The 15283-nt window shown below is 42.5% G+C and overlaps 5 protein-coding genes across 5 annotated transcripts; 2 read left to right on the forward strand and 3 right to left on the reverse strand.

The window, feature by feature from the left end:
* Window positions 1-631: 631 nt before the first annotated feature.
* On the forward strand, window positions 632-2227 carry FOA43_001510 (uncharacterized protein; the record flags this gene model as incomplete). The annotated part of the gene is made up of 2 exons (XM_038921823.1): window positions 632-637; window positions 659-2227. The coding sequence occupies 2 exons, from the start codon at window positions 632-634 to the stop codon at window positions 2225-2227; spliced, it is 1575 nt and encodes a 524-aa protein (XP_038777751.1).
* A 198-nt stretch (window positions 2228-2425) lies between these two features.
* FOA43_001511 (uncharacterized protein) lies at window positions 2426-3649 on the reverse strand (the record flags this gene model as incomplete). The annotated part of the gene is made up of 1 exon (XM_038921824.1): window positions 2426-3649. The coding sequence occupies one exon, from the start codon at window positions 3647-3649 to the stop codon at window positions 2426-2428; it is 1224 nt and encodes a 407-aa protein (XP_038777752.1).
* Window positions 3650-3830: 181 nt separating this feature from the next.
* Window positions 3831-4775, forward strand: FOA43_001512 (uncharacterized protein; the record flags this gene model as incomplete). The annotated part of the gene is made up of 1 exon (XM_038921825.1): window positions 3831-4775. One exon carries the CDS (start codon window positions 3831-3833, stop codon window positions 4773-4775), a length of 945 nt encoding a protein of 314 aa, XP_038777753.1.
* A 55-nt stretch (window positions 4776-4830) lies between these two features.
* Window positions 4831-8385, reverse strand: FOA43_001513 (uncharacterized protein; the record flags this gene model as incomplete). The annotated part of the gene is made up of 1 exon (XM_038921826.1): window positions 4831-8385. One exon carries the CDS (start codon window positions 8383-8385, stop codon window positions 4831-4833), a length of 3555 nt encoding a protein of 1184 aa, XP_038777754.1.
* A 2936-nt stretch (window positions 8386-11321) lies between these two features.
* Window positions 11322-14384, reverse strand: FOA43_001514 (uncharacterized protein; the record flags this gene model as incomplete). Its single annotated transcript, XM_038921827.1, has 1 exon — window positions 11322-14384. The coding sequence occupies one exon, from the start codon at window positions 14382-14384 to the stop codon at window positions 11322-11324; it is 3063 nt and encodes a 1020-aa protein (XP_038777755.1).
* Window positions 14385-15283: the final 899 nt, after the last annotated feature.

A 15283-nucleotide genomic window follows, 5' to 3' on the forward strand; every position in this document is an offset into this window, starting at 1 on the left:
GTCGACAAAGGGATATTATGATGTTTCTCTTAAATGCTAAAGATGCCGTCTGTTTTGTCCCATATTTTCGCCTTGTTTTCTCTCTGTTAATCTACAACTTTCTTCCTCGTGGCCGTTAGCTAGCCATCCGCTGGCAACCGCTGGCAACCTGCTCTCCACCTGCTGGCCACCTATTGGCTGCTTTATCCCATCGGTAATTTCCATTTCTTCGAACTTCTGTAAAATAAAAAGAAATAACTGCATTTCATCTGAAAATTTTTTTCTTTGGCCGGTAAACGGTGGATCCATTCCACTCCTACTATTATATTATACTCTCATGATGAATGGAAGTCTCGGAAACAATATTTTGGTTACCGTCCATTGTTCATTAACATTGATCGATCCATTTAGCCTTCCTTTCTTTTTAAAGTTTCTTTGTGGTGTGTATTCTTCCCTTCTTGTTTCCGTTTGTTTCATTATTTGTCCAACGATTGTTATTTCCGGTCTCTATTCACCACTCTTTTTTATCTCTGTATATTGTCATTAAACGATGATGAATTTGAATGCTACTGCGGCTAATCAGTATCCTTACATAGCCGCTATTCCTGTATCCTCTGGATATGCTCAGCAGGGGGTGACTTCTGGTCATACAATGGGTGTACCTAATCAGGTTCAGCAGTCCCAGCAGTCTCATCAGTCTCAGCAGGCTCAGCAGTCTCAGCAGTTATCTCAGCAGCTATCTCAACAGTTGTCTCAGCAGTTGTCTCAACAGCCTCAACAGTCTCAGCAGCCTCAGCCTCAGACTCAGACTCAGCCTCAGACCCAATCTCAACAGTTGCAACAGTTACAGCAGCTGCAACAGTTGCAGCTTCAACAACAACTTGACAGCCTATCTGGTTCTAGAAGAAAGCTTAGCAAAGATCTTAGCGGACTCACGGATGATCCAGACCTTAACGCTAAGCTGCTCATGAAGTGTACTTGTCGTAAGAAGGATCCTAATAGAATTCCTAGACCTAGAAATGCCTTCATTCTTTTCAGGCAGAAGCACCACCAAGAGCTGCTTGAGGAAGGAGGTAAGGTTCGAACCAATCCTGAGGTGTCGAAAGAATTGGGGCGTAGATGGAGAAATCTTCCTCCTAAAGAAAAGGCCTACTGGGTGAAGCTTGCTGAAGAGGAGAAGAGCAGGCACGCTGAGAAGTACCCCGATTATAAGTACACTCCAAAGAGAAACAGTAAGAAGAAATGTCCACATTGTCTTGCCAAGCAGGCTTTGAAGAATAGAAGGCTTGCCAAACGTCATGCTGCCACAGCAGCTGCTACTCTGGGATCTGTTGGTGTTGTTGGAGCCATGAATGGTTCTTTTAACGGGGTCACAGCTGGTTCAATTGCATCTGCAAATTCTGTTGGTTCTGCAATGCCCAACGCTTACAGTTATCAGCAGCCCTTCTTTACGCTTGCATCTAATGGTCAATTCTACTCCGATTTGGGCCAAGTTTCTCAGTCTCAGCCTACTTCTTCTGCCCAGCAGTCGTATCAGAGGCTTCAATCTCCTCAGCAGGGTGTTGCGCAGGGATCTCCTCAACATTCTGTTGCTGCTCAAGGTACTGCTACTCCCGTTTACTATCAGCAGGGCCTTATGGGTCTTCAGCAAGTTGTTCTTCTTCCTCAGCAGCAACAACAGCAACAGCAACAACAACAGCCACAACAGCAACAGCAGCAGCAACTTCAACAACAACCACAGCCACAGCAAGTAGTTCGGCCTCAGTCCTTCAAGTCTGAAGACATGTATCCTAGCAGTGGTAATGGAAGAGCCCAATCGCAACAATCGCAACAACCTCTCAATTACTCTCCCACCTCGGCAAATATCTCTAAGTCTCCTACTCTTGGGGTAACTGATCAATCAAGTTACCAGGGACTCTTCAATCAACCCCAGACTAGATACAACCAGCAACAGCAGACACCACAGTCTCAGAACCAGTCTGGTGGGTCTCCTCAAGCACAGAGTCTCCAGCAGATGTACATGCAGTTGGATAACCAGCAGCAATCCATGCAACAGCCCCAGCATGCATCGCAACAGCAGTCACAGCAGCTGTCTCAGCAGGCTCAACAGGCTCAGCAGCAGAGCTATCTCCATGGCTACGACTTCCAGCAGTTGCAGCAAAGTACTTCTCAACAGAGTCAGATGCCTTTACCTCCAATCAACAACATCTCGCTTCCTCCTTTAAACATGAACCAGAAGAGCAACTAGCTTTACTCAGGTTGCCTCTAATGGTGCTTAACTAGACTTTTTTATTTATCCTTTTGGGGCTTTCGTTCGTTTTTAGCCTGCTTTCCGTTTTCTTTCTTTCTCTATATGATTTTCTACTTGATCTTGTTTTTGCTTTCGTTGTCTGCCATCTGCTGTCTACTGTCTCTCATCACTTACAATCAAATGTATATTAACTCATTAATATTCCATAAGTAGTCCTTCCTTACCACATACGTACACCCGGTTGTCCTTTACCGTTATATCGTTGAGAACGTTATCATAACCCACAAAGTACTCCGTGATTTGTCCATCATTCAAATTTAATGCTACAAGATCATCAGTGCTGAGGCAAATCACCGTATCAACTGCCGTTTTCTTGATTCTCTTAATTTCCTGTTCTTCCTCTTGATCTCCAATATTAGCTGTCCAGATGCAAACTGCATTCACCGTTTCTCCTTCTAGAAAGCTCACTCTGTATCCCTTCACCACAGATCTTTTCGAGAATCCCACCATTATAACGCCGCCGTCAATAGCCAAAGACGAAACTCCTCCAAATTTCTGATCCGTGGTGCAGTTGAATTCTCCTATAAATCTTCTTGTTCCTAAATCCCATACAGAAACCACCCCAGAATTGTGTCCACAATACAATCTCTTCCCACTGCATTCAAAAAACAATGAATTTCTAGGCTCTTCATCCATGGTCTGTTCAAACTCCTCCACAGCTAAACTCATCACCCCATCGTTCATGTCCTTCACCCTCTGAAACTTCTCTATACATTTGCCTGACCCACACTCCCAGATGCACGCAGTTCCATCCAAACTACTGCTGACAAAATTACGTCCGTGCGATCCGATCAATACCACATCACTCAACCTTTTCAATTGAACTCCCCTAATTGTTCTTGGATTCGATCCATCGTCCAATGACCATATCTTTATCGTATAGTCGAGTCCCATTGATAAAGCGACCTTTCCACTGGGAAAAATCGCAGTTCTTAGAACCTCTGTCAAATGAGCGCCTGGAATCATCAGCTTTGTAGTCAATCTTAAGTCAGATTGCCGATGTTTGAAGCAAGTGATTGTGCCCGTATCCTCTCCAACCACTAAAACTTCACCTTTAATGTCCATGCAGTTGAAGTGAGCATTACTTTGATTTTCGGTCAAAAGATAGGATCTCGGAGCCCTCAACAAAATCGTCTCTCCTCCTTTGATTCTGAGAGAAAATTGATGTGCAGAAAGCTCTGTAAGTCTAACTTCAGGATCGGTAACACACGGATACACACTTCTCTTTGCCTGACTCACCTTGAAAGTGTACGACTGAGAGTCGATTCGAACCCAGATCAATTCTTCTGTCACCTTGTTGTTGAGCACATCATTCACTACTGTAATAAAATCGGGTTGTATATCAATCCGATGAAACATTGCCGAAAGGTAGTAAAGAGCTACCTCAGAATCCTTAGTGTCTTTGTTCCTCGTCTTAAAAGACAGTTATGTAAATGTGGGGGGTGTTGCATCCATACACCAATTACAATTTAGTCTAAGACATTGATGGGTTTCACGGTCTCCCTACTCATAGTACATTAGCTCCTCGGTTGCTCGTATCATGTCCAATTCCGTAAGCGAGAATGATGTTCTTTCAATGTTCTTTGATGACGATTTCCTGCCACATGATTACTTAGATGCGCTTTTCTCCTCTTCCCTCACTCTATCCAAGCCTACTCTAAGAAACAAGTCTATCGAGTTTGCTAATGCCAGATCGTTACATGTGCTTCAAAGTAGATGCTCCTCATTACTCACACACTTTGACTATTACACGAATGAGCTTACGCGACAATTTGAGACCAAGATGAGCGATTTGAAGAACTCTTCATCTATTATATCGTATAGATCTGAAACTCGTTCAGCCAAAGATGAAATCTCAGGACAGACCCATGACAATGACGATTCTTTAGTTGGAATTACCCGTCTTGAATATTATGTTAGTAACCTTTCTAGTGCATTGAACTCTACAGTGAGAGATTTGGCCGAGACTAATGGTAAGGTGCTGAAATTCGCTGAAGATAATCGATTCAAGAAAGCTGAGGCTTCAGTGCAAGATCTTCAGCGAATGATGAAGGTGAAAAGCCGAATCAACCAAGTTATAGAAGTTTTCGATACAATACGGTCGCTAGTGGCATCTAGTATTTCAGAGGAAGCTGGTGACTCCTCGTTATTGGAACTTGCACCTACTACAGTAGCCAATGAGAGTTCGGTTAACTCTAAAGCCGATGAAAACGCTGCTGATCTGCATTTTGATGCTGATTCGTTTGGGTCGGCCATCTCTCTCCTCAAAGAATTGATCCTCGGACAGATATCCTCTGAGAGAAAGAAAGTTCAATCTGATCCAGAGGAGAATAAGAGTCCGAAGAAGGACTTTGTTTCTATAATAGATGGAATGATCGATCTAGAGCCGTTTTTCAAAAGTATGAACAGATTTTATTCACAGTACGTGCAATTTGTCCAGTTCTTGAGGACGGAAAAGGAAAGATACCTAAGTATATACGACTAAGCGGTAGTAATTTTTCATTATTTTTATCTAAGTAGATGTAGTGGCAGATCTTTATTCATTCTGTTCCAAATGAAGAAACTGATGATCTTACCAAAGTATCCGAATTCGTCGTCGAAGATATGTTGCTCGAAGAGGATAACGATCGAGTTCGACTTAGAAACAGCGAATGCTTATGATGTTCGATCTTAGCGGCCTCTATAGGAACGCTCAAAAATTGGGCCTTCACATTAGAAGAATCCAAGATCGGGGTCGATTCGGGATCAGCCTCCTCATCCGAAACCCTCTTTTTTCTATGAAATAGACGTCTAACAGGACCAAATTCAGCATAGTCAAGGAACTTTTTGAACGCCTTAGTTGGAAAGACTTTTTCAACCCAAATATCAGGCGTTATTCTGATGATCAAGCCAACTGGGAATGAAATTAAACCACATATAAGCGCTGTGGCCCACATAGGACCAGTCTGTCCACCCACAGAAAAGGCTGCACCTCCAACAAATACAATCAACACCTGAAAGCCAGAAATTATGAGCTCGATAGCGATGAAGTATGCATTACGGAACAAGTGTTGAAAGAAGTCCAAATTGGCACGGCTAATGCGATCTTTGACCCTCGTAAGGCCATCACCCTCATCGAGTTTACGAGTGACAATTAATTTGAACACTTGTAACCAAACAAATGTGTTGAAAGTAAGAGTGTCGATCTGCTTCTTCTGATGCGAAGAAGGAGTCTGTGAAAAGAATATATTATCTCCATCGAAATGAATAATCATGGTCACCACGAGCTGCATCATCGATTGACCAATGATCATTTTCCACATTGAAGTGGTAATTAGCGGAGCGTTTCTACCCATAGGCTTCCTGTTCAAAACGTCTTCATCTGGTTTATCTGTAGCCAAAGCTAACGCAGCTAACGTATCCATAATAAGGTTGACCCAAAGCAATTGGACAGCTGTAAGAACAGAACTACCATCAGAGGAAGCAACAGCAGACACAAATGTAAGAACACAAGCAGTGATATTCACTGTCAATTGGAACTGGACAAACTTTCTAATGGAAGTAGACACAGTTCTTCCCCACTTGATAGCATTGACAATTGATCCAAAGTCATCTGTCATAAGAATGATATCAGAAGCCTCTCTGGCCACCTCTGTACCAGATATACCCATAGAAAATCCAACGTCAGCGAGCTTCAAAGCAGGAGCATCGTTTGTACCGTCACCCGTAACAGCCACAACTTCGCCGAGCCTCCTAAGTGTCTCCACGAGAACACGCTTATCTTCGGGGCTAGACCGGGCCAAAACGTGCATCTTAGGAACAATTTTCATCCTCTCGAGATCAGTAAGCTTTCTAAACTGAGGTCCTTCCATGCAACTATATGGCTCGTCTACATCCTCCTCTGATAAAATTCCACAGTTCCGAGAAATGGCCTTGGCAGTAAGAATATTATCGCCCGTAACCATACGCACTGTGACGCCCGCGTGTTTGCATTGCTCGATGGCATGGCGAACACCAGGGCGAAGAGGATCTTGTATTCCAACTATGGAATCAAGTGTGAGTCTAGAAGAAGAATAAGAGGATTCAGACTGATGATCATTGATAACGATGCTTGGTACACCTGTTCCTGGAGGCGGAAGAAATGATTCTTTCTCGTTAAAAGGGTTCATATCGGCTATTTTTCCAAATATCTTCATAGGATCTGCCTCATTTGACTCAGCATCTTTCTTCATGTCGTCTGGAGGCCACTTGTCCAAGCCATCGAAATCCTTATGGGCTATTGATAAAGTTCTCAAAGCATCTTTGGCCATAAGAGTTATATTCGAGTAGATCATCTCCTGGGTAGGAGAGTCAATGGTTTCGACTTTTCCATCACTGAGAGTCCTACACTGACAGCGTGAAAACACCATCTCTGATGCTCCTTTGATGTAAAAACGAAACCCTTTTTCGGTCTTCAAAACCAATCCTCCCCATTTTCTGGTAGATTCAAACGGTATTATTTGAACTATCCGACCTTCATTGTCGTCTCTAATCTCTTGTAATGGCTGATTCATCGCTCCAAAAGCATTTTTGGCCAGAAGAAGCAAAGCACATTCAGTCTTCGATCCCAAAAATGGTTCTTCCTTGGTGTCCCCTTCGAATGCAGTACCGTTTAGTAAGATATTTTCAGAGACAGAATGTGCTAACTCTGGTGAAACCATGGAGACAGCCTTTTCTGAGGTAACTACACTATCTTTTTGGTTGATATCATCAAATTCTGTATCACCGATAAAACCTCTGACAACTTTCATCTTATTTTCTGTCAACGTACCTGTCTTGTCAGAACAAACTGCAGTGGCACTACCCATGGTCTCACAACTCTTCAAGACACGCACCAAATTGCCGTCTTTGGTCATTCTTGTGGTAGCAAATGCCAATGCCAAAGTAACTGCAAGAGGTAAACCTTCGGGAATAGCGACAACAACAATCGTAATAGCAGTAATGACAATATTCAAAAACTTGGAGCCTTTCTCCGCAGGTGTAATATCCTTGTACTCGCCGTCAAGTTTGGCCAAAAACTTAACAAAAAGCACAATGAAAAGAATAACAGCAACCATGAAACCATATTTGGAAATACCATTCGCCAAATTGCCCAACCTCTTCTGTAAAGGCGTATCCTCACTCTCGTGGCGTAAAGACATCATGATTTTACCGTGCATCGAATGAACTCCCACTGCTGTAACTAAAGCACGGCCTTGGCCACTAAGAAGCCTTGAGCCAGATATTAGAATAGGATCTAGAACCTTAGGCTTGTCGTCAACCAGTCGATCACCGATGTCCACTTCCGGTCCGTAGTCTAAGGACCGGAATTTCTCGATAGCCTTATCGGCAGGACACTTATTGATGGTTCCTGTCTCACCAGTAAGTGAGCTTTCATCGCAATCGCATTTACCTGATACTAGAATGGCATCTGCAGGAACGACATCACCCGTTTCCACATTAATTAAATCGCCGACAAGTAAATCGTTGATAGAAATGAAATGCTTTTCGCTCGAACGATAGACAACGATCTGACGATCCTCCTTTTTAGCATTAAGCTTGACAAATTGACGTTCCTTGTTGTAATCGTTGACAGCACTAACAAGAACGACAATTAGAATGGCAACAATGATAGCTACACCTTCGACCCATTCCACTTTGGGTTCCGGGTGGCCCTCAGCATCATAAACAGGAGGCTGGCCAAAAGTCTCATACAAGCCTAACGCAAGAGAGACCACGGCGGCCACTGAAAGAATAATTAAAACCCTATCGTGCATCTGCTCCCAACAAAGTCTGAGAAAAGACTTAGGGGCCTTATGGGGTAGAGTATTAGAGCCATATCGTGCTCTTCTGTTGTTGAAATCGGCTGTGTTGCCAGCTGCGAGTCCGGAGGTTGAACTGGTACTCAACTGCTTTATGATAGCATCGATTCCACCCAGATTAATGAGAGTTCTCAAAGACTTTGGATCATAGATGGATTCCAAGTCAGCAGGATCAAGTTTGAACTGATTCCCCGCGCTCGAATTCATTGTATGCAACAATTGTGAACCATGCGAACGAAGCGAACGAAGCGTAGAAGAATGCAGGGTTGGCGACATATCGTAAAGAATAAATGAAATACGAAGATGTATAAGATAGCAACAAAGCGTATTTCGCTGATGATATATATGTAGCCTCAATCTCCTTCTTATCTGTTAGCCGCTCAGTCTCGCCCAGATGCAACAGGATTAAACGAGTCACTAAATCAATAAGGTGTCGATAGGCGTAGAGCAAAGCGCCTCGTAAATTCCTGCTGCTAAGGCCGCGGCTCGAACCCTTGCTAGTTCCTACTGGGCCCTGTCTGTTTTTGTTGGCTATCCCTGGTAGTATTCCCGGTAGCATTATTATGAGATCTCTATGGAGTTCTATCAATTTCTCAGCCTTCAAATGCCGCAGGTCCCCCCCCCTGGTGGTTGCTACTAGTTCTTTTGCTATCCCCGGTGGCAGCTACATTAATTTTTTTTCTTCGTTCATTGCGCCTCGTTCCCTGGTGAAATTGTCCGACGTCAGTGATTGTTTGTCGGTGTATGTGACTTCCCGATAAGGAAGTTTAATAGAGGCTGAGTCCAAACAAACTCGGTTATCGTAACCAAGTTGCGTGCAGATTGATTGTGGTTATTGGACCCGTTCTGCATAAGGGTGGCATATGTAAGCCTCGTAAGCCAATAGGGCAATCGGATTGCTGAAAGGACTTTAGTTGACGTGTAACATGGCTGAGTATGTGGCTGAGTATGGATGATGATGGATGATGATGGATGATGATGGATGATAATGGATGATGACAATAGTTGATAATTGATGATGACGTGGATGACTCCATGACAAAAAAGTGACTAGACAGTCCGTCTCCATGTGGTACGATGACCTGTTGATCTGACGTAAATCCATGGTAGCTGCATCTCGTATGGGTCGAATCAAGTCGATCGACTTGAACGCGTACGCGTAAATTTTTCTTCTCAATTTCTTCTAGTAGTTTTTTTCCTCGCCGTCCTTCACAAAACGCGTCTCTTCCTTGTTAGTGTGAATTGCCCACTTCTCTGGTATTCTTCCTACAACTACAAATAATACCATGGATTCGCTTAAACCTGGAATTCTGATGAAAATCCTCAAGGAGGGTAATCCTCCTTCGGAACTCATCTTGCAGGCACATCAATCAAAAACAATCAGTGAGCCTAAGGGAGAAAGACTACGTTTGATGCTCAACGATGGTAAATACATGATCAATGGAGTGTTCAAACCAAGTGGAAAGCAGCCTGTTATTGAGAATTTCAAGAGATTTTGCGTCTTGAAAATTACCCAGTATGAGATCACACCTACTCAGGCAGGTAAGAACTTTCTGGTGGTTGATAGTGCGGAGGTTCTCGCTCAAGGTGTCAAACCTCAAATCCAATTCGAAAACGTCGATGGCTACTTCAAGACACATCCAAGTGAAAACTTCTTTCTGGAGAAACGTAAGAAGCGTATGGCCGAGGAAGGTGAGGGCAAAAACGTTGAAAACGGTTCCGATTCGAAGTTCTCGTCTCATTCACCTTCACCGCCTCCTGCACCTGCCCAGAAATCTACCACTATTACAGGTGCCCAGGCACAGTCTCAATCCCACAAGACGTCAAAGCCTGCCAATTTGTATTCCGTTGATCAGCTTTCCCCTTACCAAAACAACTGGACTATTAAAGCACGTGTTTCCTACAAGGGAGACTTGAGAACCTGGTCTAATTCAAGGGGTGAAGGTAAGCTTTTCAACGTGAACTTTCTCGATGAAACCGGAGAGATCCGTGCCACTGCTTTCAACACTGTGGCAGAGAAGTACTATGACTTGTTGAAGGAGAATAAGGTTTATTACGTGAGCAAGTGTGCCATGCAGATGGCAAAACCTCAATACTCTAACTTGAAGCATCAGTATGAACTTCAATTTGATAGAGATACCGTTATTGAAGAATGTGATGACGACGCCGATGTGCCTAAGTTACATTTCGACTTTGTCAAGCTTGATGAGGTGCAAAACTTGGAAAATGGTAACGTCATTGATGTCATTGGCATCTTAACTGAAGTCCACGAGAAGCAAGAAATTGTTGCCAGATCTACGGGTAAGCCCTTTGACAGGAGGGATGTTGTTATTGTCGATGACACTCATTTTGCTGTTACTGTCGCTCTTTGGAACAAGCATGCCCGTGATTTCAGTCTCGACACTGGTACTGTAGTGGCTTTCAAAGGTGCCAGAGTACAAGACTACAACGGTAAATCGCTCTCACTTATTCCTTCTGCCACTATCGTGGCCAATCCAGATATTCCTGAGGCATACAAACTAAAGGGCTGGTACGATACCCGCGGCTCCGCAGACAAGTTTACGTCCATGCGTTCATCTGGCGGATTTGCCGACGTCAATCTTCAATCTAAAGATTCTATAGCAACCAGGAAGACTATCAAAGAAGCTCAGGATAGCAAGCTGGGCTTCAACGAAAAGCCTGACTACTTCACCTTGAAAGCTGTGGTGACTTTTGTGAAGACTGATAATTTTTCTTATGCTGCTTGTCAAGCTGAGGGATGCAATCGTAAAGTGATCCAGCAGAGTGACGGTACATGGCGCTGTGAGAAATGCAACAAAAGCTTCCCGGAGCCTAACTACAGATACATCCTGACGATTTCCGTTGTGGATGAAACTGGTCAAATGTGGATGACTTTGTTTGATGATCAGGCCAGTGTTCTTGTTGGTCTTAGTGCCCAGGAATTGCTCAAACTGAAAGAAAGTGCGGAGACTGATAATTCTCTGAAAAAATACATCAACGACAACATCGCTTTCAACGAATATAACTTTAGAGTGAGAGCAAGAAAAGACAGTTATAACGGAATCGATCGGGCAAGATTTAATGCTGTTGGTCTCGCTAAGGTTGACTTCAGCAATGAGGCAGATGCTTTGGTGGATCACTTTGAAGAGATCAAGTTGTAAGCTGGAAGTTTCTTATTAGTTATTTTTAGTTAAAGTTAATTTCTTTGTTTATCATAATACCGTCAATTTTTTATTGTAATCAACCAATCCGTTTACTTCTAGCCAGAAGTCTTTAATTAGTCCATTTGCAGCTCTGGTGCCACGAGTGATCAAGATCTTTTTAATGAATAACTCATAATTCTTTATTGTTTTCTGTCCTGATTGCACTCTCTGTAAGTTGAGTTCTTTAAACGAGTTCAAGAGCCACTGCTTAATCAGCATTGGGTATTTGGCTACCAAACTCTTAAGAATCTCGGTGAAAAACTCCAAGTTTGATCTCTGGCTTAGAAGCATATACTTCAACACATTGTAAATGACGATATTGCCCAACTTGGTCTCATTAAAAAGCCGTCTCACTGCCATGGTGTTTTGGTGATTTCCTCTACGTAAATAAATCAGTTTTGTCCAGAAGAGTTCGAGTGATTGGAGAACAAACCTCTCGTTTGACTGTAGTTGTTCTATACCAAACTCTAGAACTTTCTCCAACATATTAGAGTCGCCAACCAACAATGAGGGTGTAGTTGATATGATGGTGCCAAATAGCTTCATCACTGATTGGATGATATCAGGATCACTGCGTATCGTTTCCAGTCTATCTAAGTAGATGATTTGAAGTGTTTGTGAAACCGATTCAGAATTCATCTCCCTATGGCATGATTTAATCACGTTACTATAGAGGCCATAAAGAAGTGGATACGTCTTTGTCGTCTTGAGTGTACGAAATTTGGCTACAACAAACTCTACAATGACGCTATAATCGATTACAAACGGCCCTCCCACAGATTCGGTCATACCACTTTTGAAAATGCTCGTAATCTCTTCAGCAACACTTAAATTGTCTGCCAATTTGTCAGTAAGCATAGACAGGTTGTTGACTATCTCTAATATCTCTGCATGGATCTTAAGAGGATCCTGCGACCAGTAGCTGTTAACAGCCTTTAATTCCTCTGGAGTGTAGACCTCATCAGGAGAGTCTGGTAGTTGCATTCCCTTACCAATCGCACTAACAGAGCTAATAAGACTTACCAAGTAATCCATCATTTTATCTTGATCATCATTATTTGCGCTATCAAGGGATAGTATCACCTCGTACGACCTCTTGCCTAAAAGAGAGAATATGTCGTGCAAATACTGACCCTGAATTCGAGGATCCTTCACTCCCTGAACGATCGATGCATATGAATTGACAATTCTCTGTCTTGTTAATGGCTCAACTGTGGTTTCATTGATCATCTGAGGAATAATCTCCTTGAAATTAGGAAGGGAGTCCTGCAATGACAAACGCGAATTGTCGCATATGTCGGCGATAGCTTTGGAACTTATCAATTGATACATAGAGCAGGTCACCAACGTATCAAACAAAAAGTTAAGAATTTGTGGAAGATAAGGAAGTCCGGCAGAGCTTTTATAGAACCAATCGATGGTGCTGACAAAACGTATAGTTGTGTATACAATATGCTGGAATTTGTTGGGATCTCGATAGGCGGTCACCAATTCCAAGTAGTTCGAGCTCAAAATCTGGGAAACTTCGTCTAAGATCTCCTTCTGGACATTATTCTCGCTGAAATCTGCGCTGACAGCATTGATAAGGTACAATGAAGCCTCGATGTCATTCAATGCAGGCTGTGAAGAGCCGTTAACATTCATCAAGACGTTATCGACGAGGTTCTTGTAAAGCTGTGTCCTAACTATGGGAAAGATTGATTCAAAAAGATCACCGACGTCTCGTCTATACACTCTAAACTCGTTGTTGTAGCCTTCTAATTCGGCTACGTCTTGAGGAATGTGGATTTTATTCCAATAAATTTGAGAGATTTTGATAAACAAGGACTTGGCCTTACCGTTGAATCTTTCAATTTTTGCTTTATCGTCTTTCAACATTAGGGAGAATCGATCATCGTCGTTGAGGAGAGAGTCGGAAAGCTGCATCCAGAAATCAATGAAATCGCTGGAAATTGTCTCCTCCACCACAGCCTGTCCTGGAAAATCTGTAAGTCTCAGTAGGAAGTCAAAGTTCGGATCATTAGCATCATCATTAAGTTTCAGAGCAAGGTGAACAGTGTCAGGTTCTAAAAAGAGAATGCAGAGTCTAGCATATTGGTCTGCCAATTCGGGCATATCTCCTAGGAACTTGGAGCTCCAGGGCCCAAAAATCAAGCTACTGAGTTGCTTTCTGGTATCTACATTGAAAAATGTGTAATTGGTATCCAAGACATCAATCAAAGTATCCATGGCTTTCTCCGGCACAGGAGACTGCCAAGGAGTAGGTAAAGCCATTAAATTGATGGTAAATTTCAATAGTGGAGTCATGTTATATCGAATAGTTGAATCAAATTCCGCCTTTGACGCATACACTATCCAAGAACTAAAGCATTCAAGCCAGGAGGATAGTATCAGAGGGTTATCGAGTCTTGTTAGCCCTATAAGAAGTCTTTCAGTAGTACCAAATAGATAGTCGTGAACAACCTTATGCATCTCTACTTGATTGGCATTGGTAACTTCCTTCTTAATTATCTCTTCCACTATAATCTGAGATAGCATTAGCACTGTAGACAATAGCTCAAGCGGAATCTTGGACAAGTAATGAGTAATGTCGTTGTCACTGAGCAGAGAAGAATCATCAGGAACCAGCATCGCCCGGCTATTAATTATGCTGCACATGTAGGACGTTAGCGGTTCCTTCCAGTGTTTGTAGTTGGATACATATACAAGAGCCAAATTTGAGAGCATTTTCTTTATAACAAACATACCACCATGGTGAATTACGGAATCGTCCGATACAAGTACAAGTAGTTGCTGGAGTAACTTGGTTGTAAGCAAAGTCAGTGTATCGTCTTTATCATCACTCACCAGACCAGGGAGCTGTAGATTGAGGTTGACAGTGTATGTAAGAGCACCAAAAAACTTGCAATTCAACGAAGGTTGTTCGAGCAGTTGATCGGCTATCGACAAGCCATGATCTGATTTCTGTATATTCTGGAGGATAGTCTGAATTTGAGAAATACTCTGAGAATCATTACTGGGAGCATACAACGATTCAACGAGGACAACAACCTGGTCAATTGACATCGACATTGCCATGTGAGAGGAGAAAAGAAGAAGAAAGAGAACAAAAAGAAAAAAGCTCGATGGCCTAAACTTTGCTCGCTAGGATAGGAGCCAGCCTACAAGGAACAGCGGAATTAACTACAAACCCGATTCAAACGAAACTTTCAAGAGATCTTACAGAAGCACTACTCTCTACAGTTATATACTACACGGTCGAGTACTCCAACAAACTTTTTAAAAAAGAAAGTAACTTGTCAGACAGCCATTTGCACCCACCCATAAGTATCCCTTCCTAAGAAGTACATACAAAGAGTCGAGATCATCGCTCCTCTCAAACAAACCATAATCCGAAGATTAAAGTCATAACGGAAAGGAATAGATTCAGTAAACAGATGACCAGACCGCTAAGGATCGTGGTCAAACTAAGATAAATCATTCTCACTCTAGGGCACAAAGGTATCTTCCTCATCAACCAAGTTGGATTCAGTGGCTCTTTTGAAGAGTCAAAGAGAGACGATTCCTATAGAAATGATCCTATGAAGTACGTCGACGAAGAAAGAAGAAAACAAAAGTCAGATTTTACATATGGAGGAAATCAGATCTCTTTATATAATGAGTGGTGAAAATTTTTTTTGCGCGAAAAAAAATTTTGTTCAAGTCCCTGCGTTTCTTTTGCCAGGGTAAAGTGATGAAATTAAGTAAGGGTTTTCGATCAATCGAGTAAATGAAGACAGAAGGATGCAGGGATATTTGGTATTGAAAGCGGTGATAAGAACTGCGCAGTATTAAGTTCGCACATACACTAATTTTATGAAATTTAGAAACATCTGGTTTTCCGGAGTGTTCTCTCTAGGAGAATAGTTGAAAAAGGACTATGTCAAACATCGGTAAGTCGAGACTTCCCCAATAGGATCACAGAGCAGTCT

Source organism: Brettanomyces nanus, chromosome 1 (assembly GCF_011074865.1).
Source record: "Brettanomyces nanus chromosome 1, complete sequence".
Lineage (NCBI taxonomy): Eukaryota > Fungi > Ascomycota > Pichiomycetes > Pichiales > Pichiaceae > Brettanomyces > Brettanomyces nanus.